The following is a 16,412-nucleotide window of genomic DNA, read 5'->3' as shown; positions in this document are numbered from 1 at the left end:
TTGAAGAGGGATTTTTATGGTTTACATAAAATCGTTTGCAAGTATGTTTGGCAATGTGTTATCTTTGTTCATGATACTCTCACTTTTGGTCAAAATTATTACATCTCCAGGGACAAGATTAAATAGTTTTTTTGGCATGATTCAGGCTTTACTTTTTGATTTAGTGTTTTCATTTTTTGGTTTACCCCAAAAAACTAACGTTTAGCACACAGTTTAGTTGGTTTTTAAACCTGATAACATATAACAGTCATTGTATCAGGTTCTACTATTCTTTGCATGGCCTCAGGGTGCTTACTGACACTTAGAATATATTTTAATACTATGCAGCCATAAAAAAGGATGAGTTTGTGTCCTTTGTAGGGACATGGATGCAGCTGGAAACCATCATTCTTAGCAAACTATCACAAGAAGAGAAAACCAAACACCGCATGTTCTCACTCATAGGTGGGAACTGAACAATGAGATCACTTGGACTCGGGAAGGGGAACATCACACACTGGGGCCTATCATGGGGAGGGGGGAGGAGGGAGGGATTGCATTGGGGAGTTATACATGATATAAATGATGAATTGATGGGTGCTAACGAGTTGATGGGTGCAGCACACCAACATGGCATAAGTATACATATGTAACAAACCTGCACGTTATGCACATGTACCCTAGAACTTAAAGTATAATAAAAAAAATTAATAAATATATCAAATCTAAAAATGACTGGCCAGATCAATAGTAATAGATTACATATTTATTTATATTCCTTTTGGCTCCAATAAGATGAAAAAATGAATCAGCTGAATTTCAAAGATGAGGAGGAGCATTTTATATTCTAGGGATTTTATATACTAGTGATTTTATATACTAGTGATTCCCTATAAGATGAAAAGAGGTTATTTTGATCCCAATTTTCATTTTGTAATCACCCATTGTCAAATTTACTTTTTGATTTTTTCTTTTCTTACTGTTCTTAAGTCTGAATACTTTCTAGACCTTAGCCAGTATGTAGAATGCCCAAGGTATATGCTGACTGCTCACAAGCTTCAGAGCCATTGTTACTAAAAAATAGAAAAATAGTCTATAATTTGTAAACGAGAGTGTTTTGGAAGACTGCTTTCCTTTTCTTTTCCAGGACATTAAAAACTTTACTTCATGAACTAGATGATAATGCTGTACAGAGCACACAGTTGGAATTCAGTAACCATTGCATTAAAACCATTTTTTAAAGTTAGTATTGAAAACAGTATATTTTCAGGGCACTGACTTCCTAATTAAAAATTTTGAAAGGAAACATTATTTTGTAGCAAAATATATAGATACTGATATTTTATATCATACTGATTTGTCACCTATACCAGTCAAAAATGTTTTAGTGGGTGCCTGTAGTCCCAGCTACTCGGGAGGCTTGAGGCGGGAGAATGGCTTGAACCCAGGAGGCGGAGCTTGCAGTGAGCTGAGATCGCACCACTGCACTCCAGCCCGGGCAACAGAGCGAGATTCCTTCTCAAAAAAAAAACAAAAATGTTTTAGTTAAATTAATGTGCTATCTTTACATGCTTATGAGGAATATTTTCTCTTTTAGGACAAATTATTTTATACAGTAGTTATGACATACCAGTATATAATTCTCTGTCAACAAACAAACCACTTATTTGGTTTTATTTATGCAGACAAAATCTTTCTTTTAGAAAAAGGTATTTTAGGCTGGGCATGGTGGTTCACACCTGTAATCCCAGCACTTTGGGAGGCCGAGGTCTGTGGATCACTTGAGGTTAGGAGTTCACCTAACCTCAGATCAGATTGGCCCACATGGTGAAACCCCATCTGTATTAAAAATACAAAAATTAGCTGGGTGTGGAGGCACATGCCTGCAATCCCAGCTACTCAGGAGGCTGAGGCAGGAGAATCACTTGAATCTGGGGGGCAGAGGTTGGGGGCAGTGAGCTGAAATCACGCCACTGCACTCTAGCCTGGGCGACAGAGCAAGACTGTCTCAAGGGAAAAAAAAAAAAAAATACTATATATATTAATATATAGTATATAAAGGCATTTTAGTGTAATGCCTTTTGAAAATGAAACAAGCACTTCAATTGTATGGCTGAAATGTTTCCTTTTAAACATGCATGAGCATTTAAATATTATTTTTAGTTTTTTATAAATGTATTGGACAGAAGCACTTCCACTCACAAAAGTATTTTCGCTGGCCAGAAGAAATCAAATATTTGGCAAAGATTATTTTGTGAAAATATTTTAAAGCTATTTTAATATATACTGCAGGCTTTTCTACCAAGGTAAGATTCTGAATGTTCCCAGAGCACTGAATGACTTTTAATCACAATGCTGAGCAGTCTATCTTACAAGATGTTACATATTGATTCACTTGGTTATAAATTCAAAAGTATCCTGTGCTAAAATGTTCATAATCATTAACCATATAAGAGACGAAGCAATAGCATTCTGTTGTCCTCTGACACTCTCTTTCACAGGATCATACTTTTTATCACAGTAATACATATGTGATATCTGTTTAGAGAAGAAAAAAGGGCAGAGAAAGATCAGTGTCTTCATGATAGCAGTTTTCATTCATCATGTAAGATGATAATGGACTGAACTTAGCAGCTTATAATACAATTTTCATTTTATTTTAAACATATTTTGAATGATATAAAATATTGATCACAGTGAGTTTTACCAATTGTTGTTGCTATAAAATGAATGCAGAAACAATATTTTTAGTGGAAATAAATTATATAGTTATTCTTTAAAAAAAAATCACAAGAGAAAAATCTTGGCTGTTTGGTCATTGGTAGAAAACCAGTCTTTACAAGAGGCCTTTTGCAGATGAGCTCCAGTCCATTTCTGTAAAGTTATCCACATGGTTCAGGAAACACAGACTTTTGTCTTTGTTAGAACGGACCCACAAGGGTCTCTCTGTTCACAGACAGTTCTACTGCGGCAACAGTTTTCCATAATAGAAAATCGATGAACTGGAAAACAGTACAGTCTTAGCTCATATGTGGTCTTTTCCAATATGAAGGGACACAGCGACACACTTCTTCACTATATGAAAATCCTGGCTCACAAGGCTTCTGGCGGTTCGTACATGGCCGTCGGTAACAGCTGGAGAACAAACAAGAACACACTTACGCTAAAGATGAAGGCAATGGATTCATTATGCTACCAAGGTATTTCAGTGTTTTTATATTTCAGACTAGAACAAAATTACTAATTTTATGATGAAATTGTTCATAGATTTATGAAAGTTTGTTTCTGCTTAGAATTACATTTCAGAGGAATGGAAAAGCCTTAAAATAAGTCTTGCTTGCTGATATAACGAATGGAAGGAAGGATGAGGTATTGTAAGCATTAGTTCCTTTGAAGTGCTCTTTGCTTCAGGGATGAAAGAAACATAAAACAGAAATTTTGAAACTGAACATTGAAGGTCTGCTGACTTACTGTGATCACATAAGCATGGCTGAATTCACATGAGTCTGGGACTTGTATGGGACCCAGACTTCCAGGCAATTAAACCCAGCCATGTTGGCAGAACTGTGGTCCTCAGTGAGCAACCCCACCCTCACTCTTGTGTCTCTGTTTGGCAGCTGGCTGCATGATGGTGGCTAACTCTTCCTTTCCACCTGGGCTCCAGGTGAAACAGAGGCATTCTGGGGCAGGGAGGTAAGAGGGACAATACTCAGCAGCGAGGGGCCCCTTCCTCCCATCCTAGACTTCCGGTTTCTAGTAGCAGAGAGAAGACAAATTACCAACTGGTCAATCTGTCCCCTGCCCCATTGCTCCAGTGAATTGAGACCTCATTTTTTGAGATAGAGTCTCCTTCTGTTGCCCAGGCTGGAGTGCAGTGGTGCGATCTCAGCTTACTGCAAGCTCCGCCTCCTGGGCTCAAGTCATTCTTGTGTCTCAGCCTCCTGAGTAGCTGGGATTACAGGTGTGTGTGGCTATGCTTGGCTAAGTTTCTGCATTTTTTGTAGAGCCAGGGTTTTGCCATGTTGGCTGGGCTGGTCTTAAACTCCTGGCCTCAAGTGATCTGTCCACCTTGGCCTCCCAAAGTGCTAGGATTGCAGGTGTGAGTCAGTACGCCTAGTGAGAATTGAAGCTATTTTGAAAACTTTTGGAGTATGAGCATGCCTAATGTGTGGGAATAGGTGTAAAGGGAAAAGTGCAAGATGACCTGAGGTGGAAATCGAAAGTATGCTACAAAAATCCCTACATACATTTATTTGGCTCTAGAAAAGCAAGCATGTCTAGTTTTTCTTAAACTTTGCAAATGCGAATTCATAGTTGTGACTACTGGTATTCCTCTACTAAAAAGGGATATGATACTTAATGATCCATAAAAGCTGTTAATTAAGGCAATGAACCAAAGAATATATACTCTGCCCACTGCACTTTGTAATAAATATTAAGAGAGAATGAAGAGAATATAAATTTTCAAAATACGATATTTTCTCTTTTGCTCCAATTTATATCACAAAGTCTGGAATTACACACTTAGAAAAATGAACACATGATGAGTTGCAGTAAACAGAAAGCCTTTTTGAAAGAATGTATACTATTAGGAGAAATGCAATGATGGAAATATTGTCTGTGTTCATATAAGAATTCTGTAGAGAAGTATGGCAGCTGGTTAGTCTGTATGCAGACACAGGAATTTCAGATTTTTCAATGTATACTAAACTCACTCAAGAATTCAATATAAAACATAGTTTAATAAGGCTTAAAAAGATTGAGTGTCTGTATCCTTCTGAAAATACTAGCATATACATTTTGAAATATCTTTTGGTTATTACAGTAGGAATATGTAGGTTAAATTGGAATATAGTTCTTTCTCAAAATAAAATGATACTTACGATGCACTTTGCAGTATAAGGGAAGAAAAATATAATCAATGAGATAGCTAGATTCACTAAAGCCTTTTATGCAGTAGCTGAAATATTAGTTGGGGAAAATCATCAAAAACATACATTACAATAAAGACACAAAACTCTTAATAAAACGATGAACTCGTTATATACTGTGGAAAAACAATAATGAACATTAGTGAAGATAGTAGTAAATAAATGGAATACGAGCTTTTTTTGCTAAAAACAACATTATCTTCCCATATGTAAAGAGTGGATGTAAAAGAGTGAAAGTGATTAAGAACAAATGCTCTGAAAATTTAGTAGACAACTAGGAAAGTACAATGTCGCATCATAGAAGAGGTGGGCTGGAAGAAAAAGGCCACGGAAAGGACAGGTTACCTAAGGACACAATTCTCTGTTGGATTTGCCAACTGTGAGGCCTATGAAACTTTAAACAGAGGTTTAACATAGCACTGTAGGCCATAAACCAGGTTACAGTTGGTTGAATACATGGTAGATGAAAGAGGTGAAAACAAATGCCTCATTTTTGAGCAGCTGTGAAGAGGATAGAGCTGGGTTGCTAAAGTATGCTCAGCTTCACAGTAACAGGCTAACAAAATAGAAGAAATTTGGGAACTTTTATAAACTGAAGGGGAAAAAGTAGAGCTGAAGATGTTAAAGTTACAGAAGAAAGAAGGAATGGCATGAAGCAATGTTGAAGGAATGTGGAGAAAATGTCAAACGCACAGGTCTGGCTTAAATAGTAGGATCACCTTATTCTCTGAGATTAAAGAGGAAGAGGTTCAGGGATTAACACTGAATGTGCTTGAGTCCAGCAACTTCATTTTTTTTTTTTTCTTGGTGAAGAAGAGTACAAAACCAAGTTTAAGAAATGAGGCTTGGGTACCTTTAACAATACATTCATTTATTTCTCTAATTCTATCAAATACTTAGCTTAAATCTTTTCATTTCCAGGTATAATTCTATAGTCAATGGTACCATCCTATCCTTTGTTTGTAAGTTTTGCATAAAAATTGTCTGCATTTAGAACAGTTGTCCTAAATTATGTCTGAAAGCATTATACTTTTTGGTGGGGGTGGAGTGGATTGCCTGTATGTATTTTGAAAACATCCCACAGGAGCCACTAATCTAGAGTATATTCTGAACTTGGATTTAGTTGTGATCCTCAAGGCTCCCATCTTGCTTTTCTGGAAGTAAATTAAGTCTCATGCATTGGTTAAAAAAAATAAGATTTGGTTAAAAAAAGTAAGATTTTGTCTTTCAGAACTTATTGGCCTCATTCTCATAAGCAATTGTTACTTTGGTTAAGACAACTGCTTTTAGTTTAGAACATATTTCTAGTAAGAGAAATTAAAACTCTTCATGAGGATCTCTTACCTGCATGTTTGGTGTTGGAACTTCTTTCCTTTTAACAAGCATTTCTGTGGACTTTCTGTACATTCACAGGCACATTTTCCAGGATTTAGGGGTAGATTTCTGGGGCAGGTTCTTTTACATACACACTGGCACGTGTTGTCATCAAATTCTCGGTTGGCCCCACATTGGCTGAGGAAGAGTTTGTTTTTACAGACACACTGGCATGAGTTTCTGTCTAGTTCTTTGTGGGGTCCACAGCTGTCAGGCCGAAGCCCCACTCTGCAGACACACTGACAGGTCTCTTCATCCAGTTCCTTGTTTGGTCCACAGATGTCATGGAATCCATCTGTTGAGTCTAGACAAACAGTCAGAGCATCTTTACTATACCTTACTTGGTTCTGGGTGTGGCATGAAACAAAAGCTTTTAAAAGCATCTTCCTTTGTATGTTTTCCATCAAAGGATTGTGTACAAACATGAGTATGCTCCTTTACAAAGGAGTTCAAAATAATACCAATGTGAAGTAGAAAATGTACTATTTTTTAGTCACTTATTTCAAAGAATGATGAATATTGTACATGTGGTTTTAATAGTAGAATATGTTAATCACAATATAGACCCTTGGCATTTAGTCTTTAAAACATCATTCTGCTTACCATCTCCGACATCCGAGGGAAACATAAAATATTCCTGAGCCAGGCATCTGCAGATGTGATTATTCCACATGTAATTGGTGGGGCAAGTCCTGTTTGCCGCCTGGCACCTTTGGAAGAAACAGGTGAGGTTTAGCAATGGTGTGACTGGTACCTAGAAGGGACCATCTCTGCTCACATATGTATCAAAACAATGCTTATAAAAAAGCTTTAAACACATAAGAATTATGAAATAAAATGTGAATGTTTTCTCCCAAACTATCTCTACCCACAACTGCTATCAAATTCCAACCCCAGAGGTGATCACTATTTGTGGTATGGTCATATAGGACACCAGATTTTATCTTTTTAAGGCAAACATGTTGATTTGTATAATCATATAGGGTTTTAACTTGTGAAATATATAAGGTAAAACCTTTTACTTTGAAATTTCTTTTTTCCATTATACAATATGTCATGGACATTTTTTAAGTCATTGAATAGAGTTCTGCTCCATTATTTTTAGTGGCTATGTAATATTCCATAGAAACGATGTATCATTATTTATTTTATTTATCTCTTAGGTAGCTATCTACATCATTTCCAGTTTTGGCTTTTCCAAGCAATGCTGGATGAAACATCTATGTAAAATGTATCTTTACTAACTTATTTCTGAATCACAGATCCCCATGTTGTAAAGGCTCCAGTAATGCAAAATTTCCACTCTGTACTCCACCAAAAAGTTATCAAAGGTATTTTGTTTTGTTGTTGTTCTAGCTCTTTACTTCTTTCCTTCCCTCCCTCCTTTCTTCATTCCCTTCCCCTCCTTTCCCCTTTCTTCCCTCCTTTCTTCCGTCTTTTAGTAAAAATTATGAACCTACAGGCTTCAATCAAGTACACCAATTGCTCCTTTGATGGTCCAATGGCCCCACTGTTGCTACCTGAGACCCCTCTCTGTTGGTGCCCACGTGACATGAGCCCTCTCTGGGGTGAACATATATCACAAGCTCAGCTTGCTCATTTTCTCCTCCACACCCGGAATCATCCATTTCTTCAGAAGCCCTAATTCTCTTTGTTGGAAAACAGTGTTTTAGAGGCTATTATTTGAAATCAGAAGTGTTTAGTGCCATCAGATCACATTACTACTAGATCTTTTCAGAGGGCAGAGCTAGAAAAATGCATGTATATCCTGTAGAATGTTTTCCTAGTTAATGTTTACCCAGTAGAAGGATTTTTGGTTTTAAATATCCTAATTTACAGAATACATACCAACTTCTCACTACCTCATTTTTTCATCTAATGTTGGTGTAGACATCAAATGGAAGTATTTATTTACGTCTTTCACACTCAATATAATATTGAAAACAACTTTATGTGCTGGAAGAATGTTGAGTTACATTCCAAATTGATAGAACAGAGTAAGAATCCTATGTAGCCATCTTAACATGTGCATTGAGTATAAATAAACAGGCCATTTGCTAAGAAAGTTTTGCAGTCATACTCAGTGTGATAATACATCCTTCTTTTAATAATAGCCTGATAACTCTTACAGCATCACATGAAGGAATTTTTCAATAGAAAAACAAGCAAACCTGCATTTTGCAACCAAAATGCAGCTTCAACATCTTCCTTCAGCTTGAACATCATTTCTGAAGATTGACCAAAGCTTTCCTGTCCAGCAGTCACTACAGCATCTACTAGACATAGGGAAGGTCTCTTCATTCCTCTTAATATGACAGTTTGTCTAAGATTGCCCGCTTGTCCTCCATCCACCCATCACCTTCTGCAAACAGCAGTGACTGATTTGACCCTTCTTTGTCCCTTCTTGAGTTTCTTCAAGAGTCAGGTCTCCTTTAGCACAGTGAAAAACAGTATATTATGGGTCTTTTATTTAAATTTTGACTTTCAACTTTTTGATTGCTGTGTTACTTGCTATGCTATGCCATAAAGTAACAATTTCTCATACAGCATACACACAGTCCATGTAACTAGATACAAAGCAACTGTATGTTAGTAACAGCAATAATTGCTGGATGATTAGGAAACAATATACAATTTAGATTTTATCAAGATAGTTTGTCACTTTTCTACAGGCATTATTAGGTATCAATTATTTTGCAGGAAAGAGCTATGTTTTGGTTTACCTTCCACTCACTGTCATTGTTACCATTCAGAACAACAGAAATGTGCTCTCAATATCTATTTTTGGGAATAGATTACTGATCTCAAGCAAGAGATTCTTGTGTATATTTTTAGAGAAAACATTTTATACTGTTACCTCCAAATCCAATTAGCATTACTGGATTTTAATGTACTACCTTGACTTCATACTAATAATTTCCATGAAAACCTTGGCTTCTAACCGTCTTCATATAAACTGTCATTTGCTTTATCCTGAATATATTATGTACTTTTGTGCTTTTACTTTTGAAAATGTCAAACACGGATGTAATTATAAGAGTTAAGACTATGAGAAAAATGTACAGTCAGAGAAGTTCTGTATCATCAGCAAGTTTCTTTTTTTAGCTTTTTGGTTTATGTTTTCAGGGTATCTTCTTGCCAAAAAATTGTATATATGTTTTTTCTCATTTTGTTACACAGATGATAGCATCCCTTACACACTATTGTAAACTATTTTTTTCACTTACCAATATTTCCTGGAGAACATTGTACCTTCCTACTAATTTTAGGGAATTTCAAGGGCAAGTCTCTACTCATTGTACATTTTTGTCATTATTTTCTTGGTTAATCATGAACATATATTGTTCTAGATAAAATGCAGTCAGTACTTATCAATTGTCCAAAACAATATCATTGTTTTGAAAATTTATATCCTCTTGATTGTTAGTATCCTTCCATCAAATAAGTTACAACTTATGTTAAGTTCTATAATAGCAATGCAATTATTCCTGGCTGCATGAAACTCATAATCTTCTTCTATAAATGATGGTACAACCATTTTGGTCATGTTGCTTCAATGTTGATTGATACATGGTTTAATTAACACACTGTCATGTTGGCATCAAGCGGTCATTATACCGTGTTGGTAGAAAGACATCTTTCACTTTACCAACATGTGATTTACACTGTCATTACCTAAACCAGTGCTATTCCAACTGCTGCTTGCAACCCATTAATGAATCACTAAATCAATTACATGGGCTCAGAAATGCATTTTAAAATGTAATAGAATGATATATAATAAAAATAATAAAATACAAACCAATAGAATGCATGTGATACAGACTGGTTCCTAAAGAAAGCACCCTGCTTCAAAAGTGAGGAGCAAGTTCTTGGCATTTAAAACTTCTCATGTAAAAATGGGGGGGGGGTCAAAATTTTCAAAATATTGTTATTTTAGAATGAAAGGAAACGTGGTCATGATGGACAGAAGGTTAGTAAAATTTGGTTATCTCCTTTACATTTTAATCTCTAAAGCATTTCTCCTTACTGAAGTTTCTCTTCTAGTTCTGAATATTAAAGTGTGCATAAATACTTTAAAGGTTTATAGTTATGTTTTTTTTTGTGTGTGTAGTGTATTTAAAAAGACATTGATTCAAAGACATTTTGTCTGCAAAGCAGGGAATTGCACAATTATTTGCAAGGTATATCTATGTTGAGAATCATGTGAATAAACTAACTTTCCTATCCCCCCACTGACCCCACCACACTCACACAGACACAACCGCAATTCTGCCTATAACATGTATGAAGGATAAAGATGCTTTTACCAGACTTGTTTAATTAATTATTTTCACAGCTTCACTTGACTTTGGTTTGGCAGCTATTGCTTTTTGCTGGTTAAAATCAGATGACAAAAATATGAGTATATGCGTTTTTCAAACTAAAGAACAATTAACGTTAAAGAAAATCTTACTTTGCATTTGTCTCTCCTTGGAAATATTAACAGATAAATGTGTTCCAAATATGTTCTGCTACATTATATTCTAAATGTTGGTTAATAATTACTAGATCTTATACTTTGAACATCATAGCAGGCTATTTTGTGCATGCTATTTTTGTGATTCTTTCATATTCTACACTTTTTGGCACTGAGGTTTTCCTACACTTGGAGATTTCTTGACTCCTCAAATTCACATTTAAGGAACTAAAACATGCTATCACCTTTTGTTTGGCCTTAGTCAGAACTGAGCTGAAATGTTATTCTTTTTCAAAGAGCTATAATCTACTATAATCTTTGATACACACACACACACACACACACATATATATATAATATTCATGCATTTTTCCAGCTTTATTGAAGTATGATTGATAAATATTATACATATATAAGTTATACAAAGTGATGTTTTGGTATATGTATACACTGTGAAATGATTACCATAATCAAACTAATTAACATATCCATACCTCAGAGGGTGACTGTGTGTCGGGGGGTGGGAGGGTGTCGTGAGAATACTATTGAGTAGAGTAACTATGCTGTACTATATGTTAGGTCTCCAGAGCATATTCACCTTGTAACTGCAAGTTGTCACCCTCTAATATTTCCCCATGTCCCCCACCCCCAAGATGCTGGTGACCACTCTTCTATTATGTATCTATGAATTCTACTTTCCTAGATTCCATATATAAGGGAGATCAGCAATATGCATCTTTCTATATCTGGCTTATTTTGCTCAGCATAATTTCCTCCAGGTTATTTCATGTCATTGCAAATGGCAGGATCTTTGTAATACATTTCTAATTGAAAAAAATTAACTGCACCTTGATTTATGTTAAACTACTTATTGATTTACTTCCCCAGATCTCTCTTAAAATACTTCACAGATCATTCAAAATGAATGATAACATTAATTTAATGTGAATTCAACTATAACACATGATGACTATTTTGAAAAGCAAATTATTTCTATAGATATGAACTGCATTATTAATCAAGTACTCTCATTGGAAGCTCTTTTAATAAGGTTTTTCACAACAACACAGCAAATGAAAATTTGGCTTACTATGCGGCACCTATGGTTCCGGAGCTGTGTCCCTCAAACAGCCTTCCTACCCCTAGTCTTGTTTAATGGGAAGTGTGAGCCACTAGCATTAGTGAAACCCATGTTTCAAGGCAGGTACCATGAGCTCTCATATACTCCTTCAGAGCAACTTCATGTTTTTCAGTGGGTTATCCAACAGGATGTCCTGTACCTTATTAAAGAAACAAATAGGCCGGGCATGGTGGCTCACGCCTGTAATCCCTGCACTTTGGGGGGGCCGAGGCGGGTGGATCACGAGGTCAGGAGATCGAGACCATCCCGGCTTACACGGTGAAACCCCGTCTCCACCAGAAATACAAAAAATTAGCCTGGCATGGTGGCAGGCGCCTGTAGTCCCAGCTACTTGGGAGGCTGAGGCAGGAGAATGGTGTGAACCTGGGAGGTGGAGCCTGCAGTGAGCTGAGATCACACCACTGCACTCCAGCCTGAGTGACAGAGCAAGATTCCGACTCAAAAGAAAAAAAGAAACAAGTAAGCGAAATCTGACTATATTAATAATCTTGATAAATAGCAAAATAGGGTTTTGGTTTTCAAATGCCAACTGCTGATGTTATCTGAACTTGAAACCTGTAATTATATTATGAAGAATATAGATACAGACCCTTCTTGCCCAAGCTTTCTGTCTGAATAGCAGCTGGAAGAGCAACTATATTCTTTCATTGTCAGAGCCACAGAACGCTGGGTAAAAATGCTTCAACAATTTTGTACTAAATGTCTTTGAACTGTCGTGTTCATCTTGAGTTTGTTATGCCTGATGCTTGTATACACTTGACTATGTACACAGAGACTGATTTGCTTATACTTTGGAAACAGCAGTTAATAGTGAATGGAAAGTGGTTAAGTAAAAGTGGCCTTTATATTCAACATTATTAAGTAACTTCTTCAGTATTACAGGTAGAAATCAGAAATACATGCATTTTAGGTTTCACATAAATTGTTAAAAAGGCACACGCTTAATAGTATGTATCGAAGAACACATAGACTTATCTTCCGTTCTATTGATTTTTATTGATTCCACATGAACTTGTGTTTGTGTCTGTTGTGTTACTGTTTGGTTGTGTTCCATTAGTCTACTGACAGGGAGAACAGTGGACAGAGCTGGGGTTTGTTCAGACATTAAAGGAAAAGATGGTGAGTAGGATGAATCAATGAAAACTCCATAGTTGTAACAATTTTGCCAGTCTTAATATTTGAAAGGCTAATACAATCATTGCATTAATTTAAAATGTGGGTTTAGGCTGGGCATGCTGGCTTACGCCTGTAATCCCAGCAGTTTGGGAGGTCGAGATGGGCAGATCACCTGAGGTCAGGAGTTTGACACAAGCCTGGCCAATATGGCGAAACCCCATCTCTACTAAAAATATACAAATTAGCCGGGTGTGGTGGCACGTGCCTGTAATCCCAGTTACTCAGGAGGCTGAGGCGGGAGAATCACTGGAACCCGAGAGGCAGAGGATGCAGTGAGCTGAGATCACATCACTGCACTCCAGCCTGGGCAACAGCATGAGACTCTCAAAAAAAAAAATTGTGTTTATATGTTTAATTTTTTCCTTTTTGTCTGAGTATAAATTAAGCAGTAATCTGTCACATACAAAAGCTCACCTAGTCTGAGACTGACTTGGATGTAAAACATGTCACATTGTGTGGTCACCAACTGGCTAAGTACAGGATTTAATTGAGTTGGAAAGCCACCAGAACTGGGAATGGGGACACAGGGAGAGTAGGATAAGTATGGAAGTTTGTGATTTTCTGCTCTATTATTTTTTATATTTTCTTGGATATATAAGCTTGAGAGAAGTATTGGCAGGTTGAAACAACGGAAATTCCATGGTAACTGGATTTATCAGCTTGTCATATAATTCAAGGATAAGTAACCAGGAATTAAGAAAAAAGGTCCTTCAACAACAGCCTCTGGTCTTATTACCTTGTAACAGCCACACGTCATTAACAGAAAAACAAAAACAAGACAATGATGACGATAAAAACATGTTATGAGGGTATAAGAGTTGATATGACATCAAAGTGGCTGGTTGATGCCAGGAATACAGGGGAGGGAGAAATGAACAGGTGGAACATGGAGACTTTTAGGGCAGTAAAAGTATTCTTCATGATACTGTAACGATAGACACATGTCATTTATACATTTGTCAAAATCCACAGAACTTACACCCAAAAAAGAGGGAACCCTAATGTAAGCTATGGATTTTAGTTAACAATAACATGTCAGTACTGATTCCTCAACTGTAGCAAATGTACCATGCTAGCGCAAGATGTTAAAAATAGAGGAAATTCGTGGAAGAGGATACGATGTTATATGAAAAATCTCTATACTTTCTGCTTTTCTGTAAACCAAAATGGTTAAAAAATGTCTATTAAATTTTAGAAAACAACTGGTAAATCTGGTCTGATATTTATTAACAAAAATTGTCCATGTGTTTGGTTGAATGTAACTTTAAACTTTATGACAATCTTTGATCTAATAGTGCCCAATTCTAGGCAAATCACTGACATAATCTCAGTGCAGAGATATATTGATGCAATCTCCTCAGCTGTATATATTTTGCTGTTATTTCTCACAATCTATCAGTAAGTCATAGGAATGTGGTGCTTTCAATTATCGTGTTTTAGAAGGTAGAAACGAGACTGTCCAAAGGCAGGCAAACTATATATCAAAGTTACCTTCCCTTTAGAAAAATAGTAATGCTGACAGCCTGGAATCTCTTTCCTGAGTTCCACTGGTAAATCCATTCATATCAACAGGTGATCATTTGAAGTGTGAGACAATGTTTAGATAATGAGCTTTGTAGGAAAGAGGATGAATAGACATATGACTTATGATTTCAAAAATAACTGCATATGGACATAAAGATTTTGAACTGGCAAAGAGGATAATTTCAGGGCTGACTAAAGATGCATATTTTAAAATGCCGAAAAATGGTAGTTTCTGACAATTTAGTACAAGACTGTGGTCCAGTTAACTGGAAGCTGAGCTATCTCTCCATTTCTGCTCTGATACAGTTTATTAAATTAATGTCATTATGCTATTTTGCTTCATTCTCTTTTGGTGAAGCGATAATGTATAACCTTCAAATTAAAAAGGAAAGAGTGAAGCATTATGGCTAAAAGTAAAACTCATGTATATTTAAGTATCTAGGCATTTGGACTGAGGATCGGTTAAAGATTAATAGACCAAAGACATTGAGACCTCAAGTTCCAAATCAAAGATTTCCTTGGCTATAAATCTACTCTATTCCTTGGAAATAAGATGTGTTCTCATAAGAATAAAATCTTCTTAAACAAACCCTAGTAAGTGTAACTTCTTGCAAGCAAGTAACTTTTACTGAGTAAACAATGTCAACATTTTAATAAAAGAAATAAAAGGAAACAAATAAATAAATATGCAAATTAGCCTTCACACTAGGTTTATTCATTTTTTTCTCATCTTTTTTCATCCTTTTTCTCTTTTCCACCACAATGTGACTATCTTCCAAATTGCAATAATACCTATCTTCTACATTTATTATCCATTAAAAATAATTCAAGATTTCTTGGCTATGCTGAACATCGTCTTGTCATTCATTCCTCTACCCAGAAACAACCTTTGCTCCCCTAATACCTCTACAGAATAGGTGACATTTGCTAGGCTGGTGCCCAAAGCTTTAGAATCACAGCACTGTCTTTTCATTTAATACCAATTGCTTTCACAGCTCAAGATCCAAATTAATCTGGTTTATTAACTGTCCTCAGAACCTGTTATTTTCTTACATCTTTAGGGACATTGTTCATGCTAACCAAGCAATTAATAAATTTAGCACTATTAACTTCAAGGTCCTTGTCTATTTGACACCACTCTCTCCTCGTTCATTGTACTCTCTTGCTAATCTGTAGTGTATGTTGAATTCCCTATAGTACATTGTCACAGAATAAAAAAAAGAACATAAAAACTTGTGTTTATTTATTTAATGGAATGCTATATAGTTATTAAATGAGTAAACCAGGTCTATAGATAGCAATATGACTGTATCTGTAAAACATAATCTCAAGAGAAAAAAAGTATTGCCAACATTTTAACTTAAAATACACAACACTCAAAGCTGCACTGTATAATATCACCTGGTATGTTAATACATCCAGATGCCATAAAAATAGAGAGGAGTGAGAATAATACAATGTTCGAGTGGTGGTTACTTCTGGAAATGAAGCCTGAAGAATGATGACTGGGGATTTGGGTTGTATCTTTAGTAAATATGACAAAATAGTTGTTACATTTCAAATTTTGGTAGAAGGGCACTTTTTTGTTTTGTTTTTATTTTGCCCTTGGTATTTGATATTTTTTAATTTATAGAAGTCAATCATAAAGAAAATGTGGTATACATACACAATGGAGTACTATTTAGCCATAAAAAGAATGCAATCTTGCCATTTGCATCAACATGGATGGAACTGGAGGCTATTATGTTAAGTGAAATAAGCTGGGCACAGAAAGACACATATCTCATGTTCTCACTCATTTATGAGAGCCAAAAGGTGAATCTCACAG

At 35.9% G+C, this 16,412-nt stretch overlaps 1 protein-coding gene across 1 annotated transcript in view; it reads right to left on the bottom strand.

Moving 5' to 3' along the window:
- Positions 1-2,610: 2,610 nt before the first annotated feature.
- Positions 2,611-16,412, bottom strand: part of VEGFC (vascular endothelial growth factor C) — a 41,639-nt gene continuing 27,837 nt past the window's right edge. Inside the window, exons 5-7 of the mRNA XM_017879144.1 lie at positions 6,888-6,994; positions 6,255-6,588; positions 2,611-3,114 (exon numbers count right to left, since the gene is read on the bottom strand). Coding sequence (XP_017734633.1) covers positions 3,000-3,114; positions 6,255-6,588; positions 6,888-6,994 — 556 coding nt within the window. The 3' untranslated portion in view covers positions 2,611-2,999. The remainder of the gene's footprint in view (positions 3,115-6,254; positions 6,589-6,887; positions 6,995-16,412) is intronic.

Source organism: Rhinopithecus bieti, unplaced genomic scaffold, assembly GCF_001698545.2.
Source record: "Rhinopithecus bieti isolate Rb0 unplaced genomic scaffold, ASM169854v2 scaffold_9996, whole genome shotgun sequence".
NCBI classification, from domain to species: Eukaryota; Metazoa; Chordata; class Mammalia; order Primates; family Cercopithecidae; genus Rhinopithecus; species Rhinopithecus bieti.
This window is presented reverse-complemented; position numbering and strand designations above follow the sequence as displayed.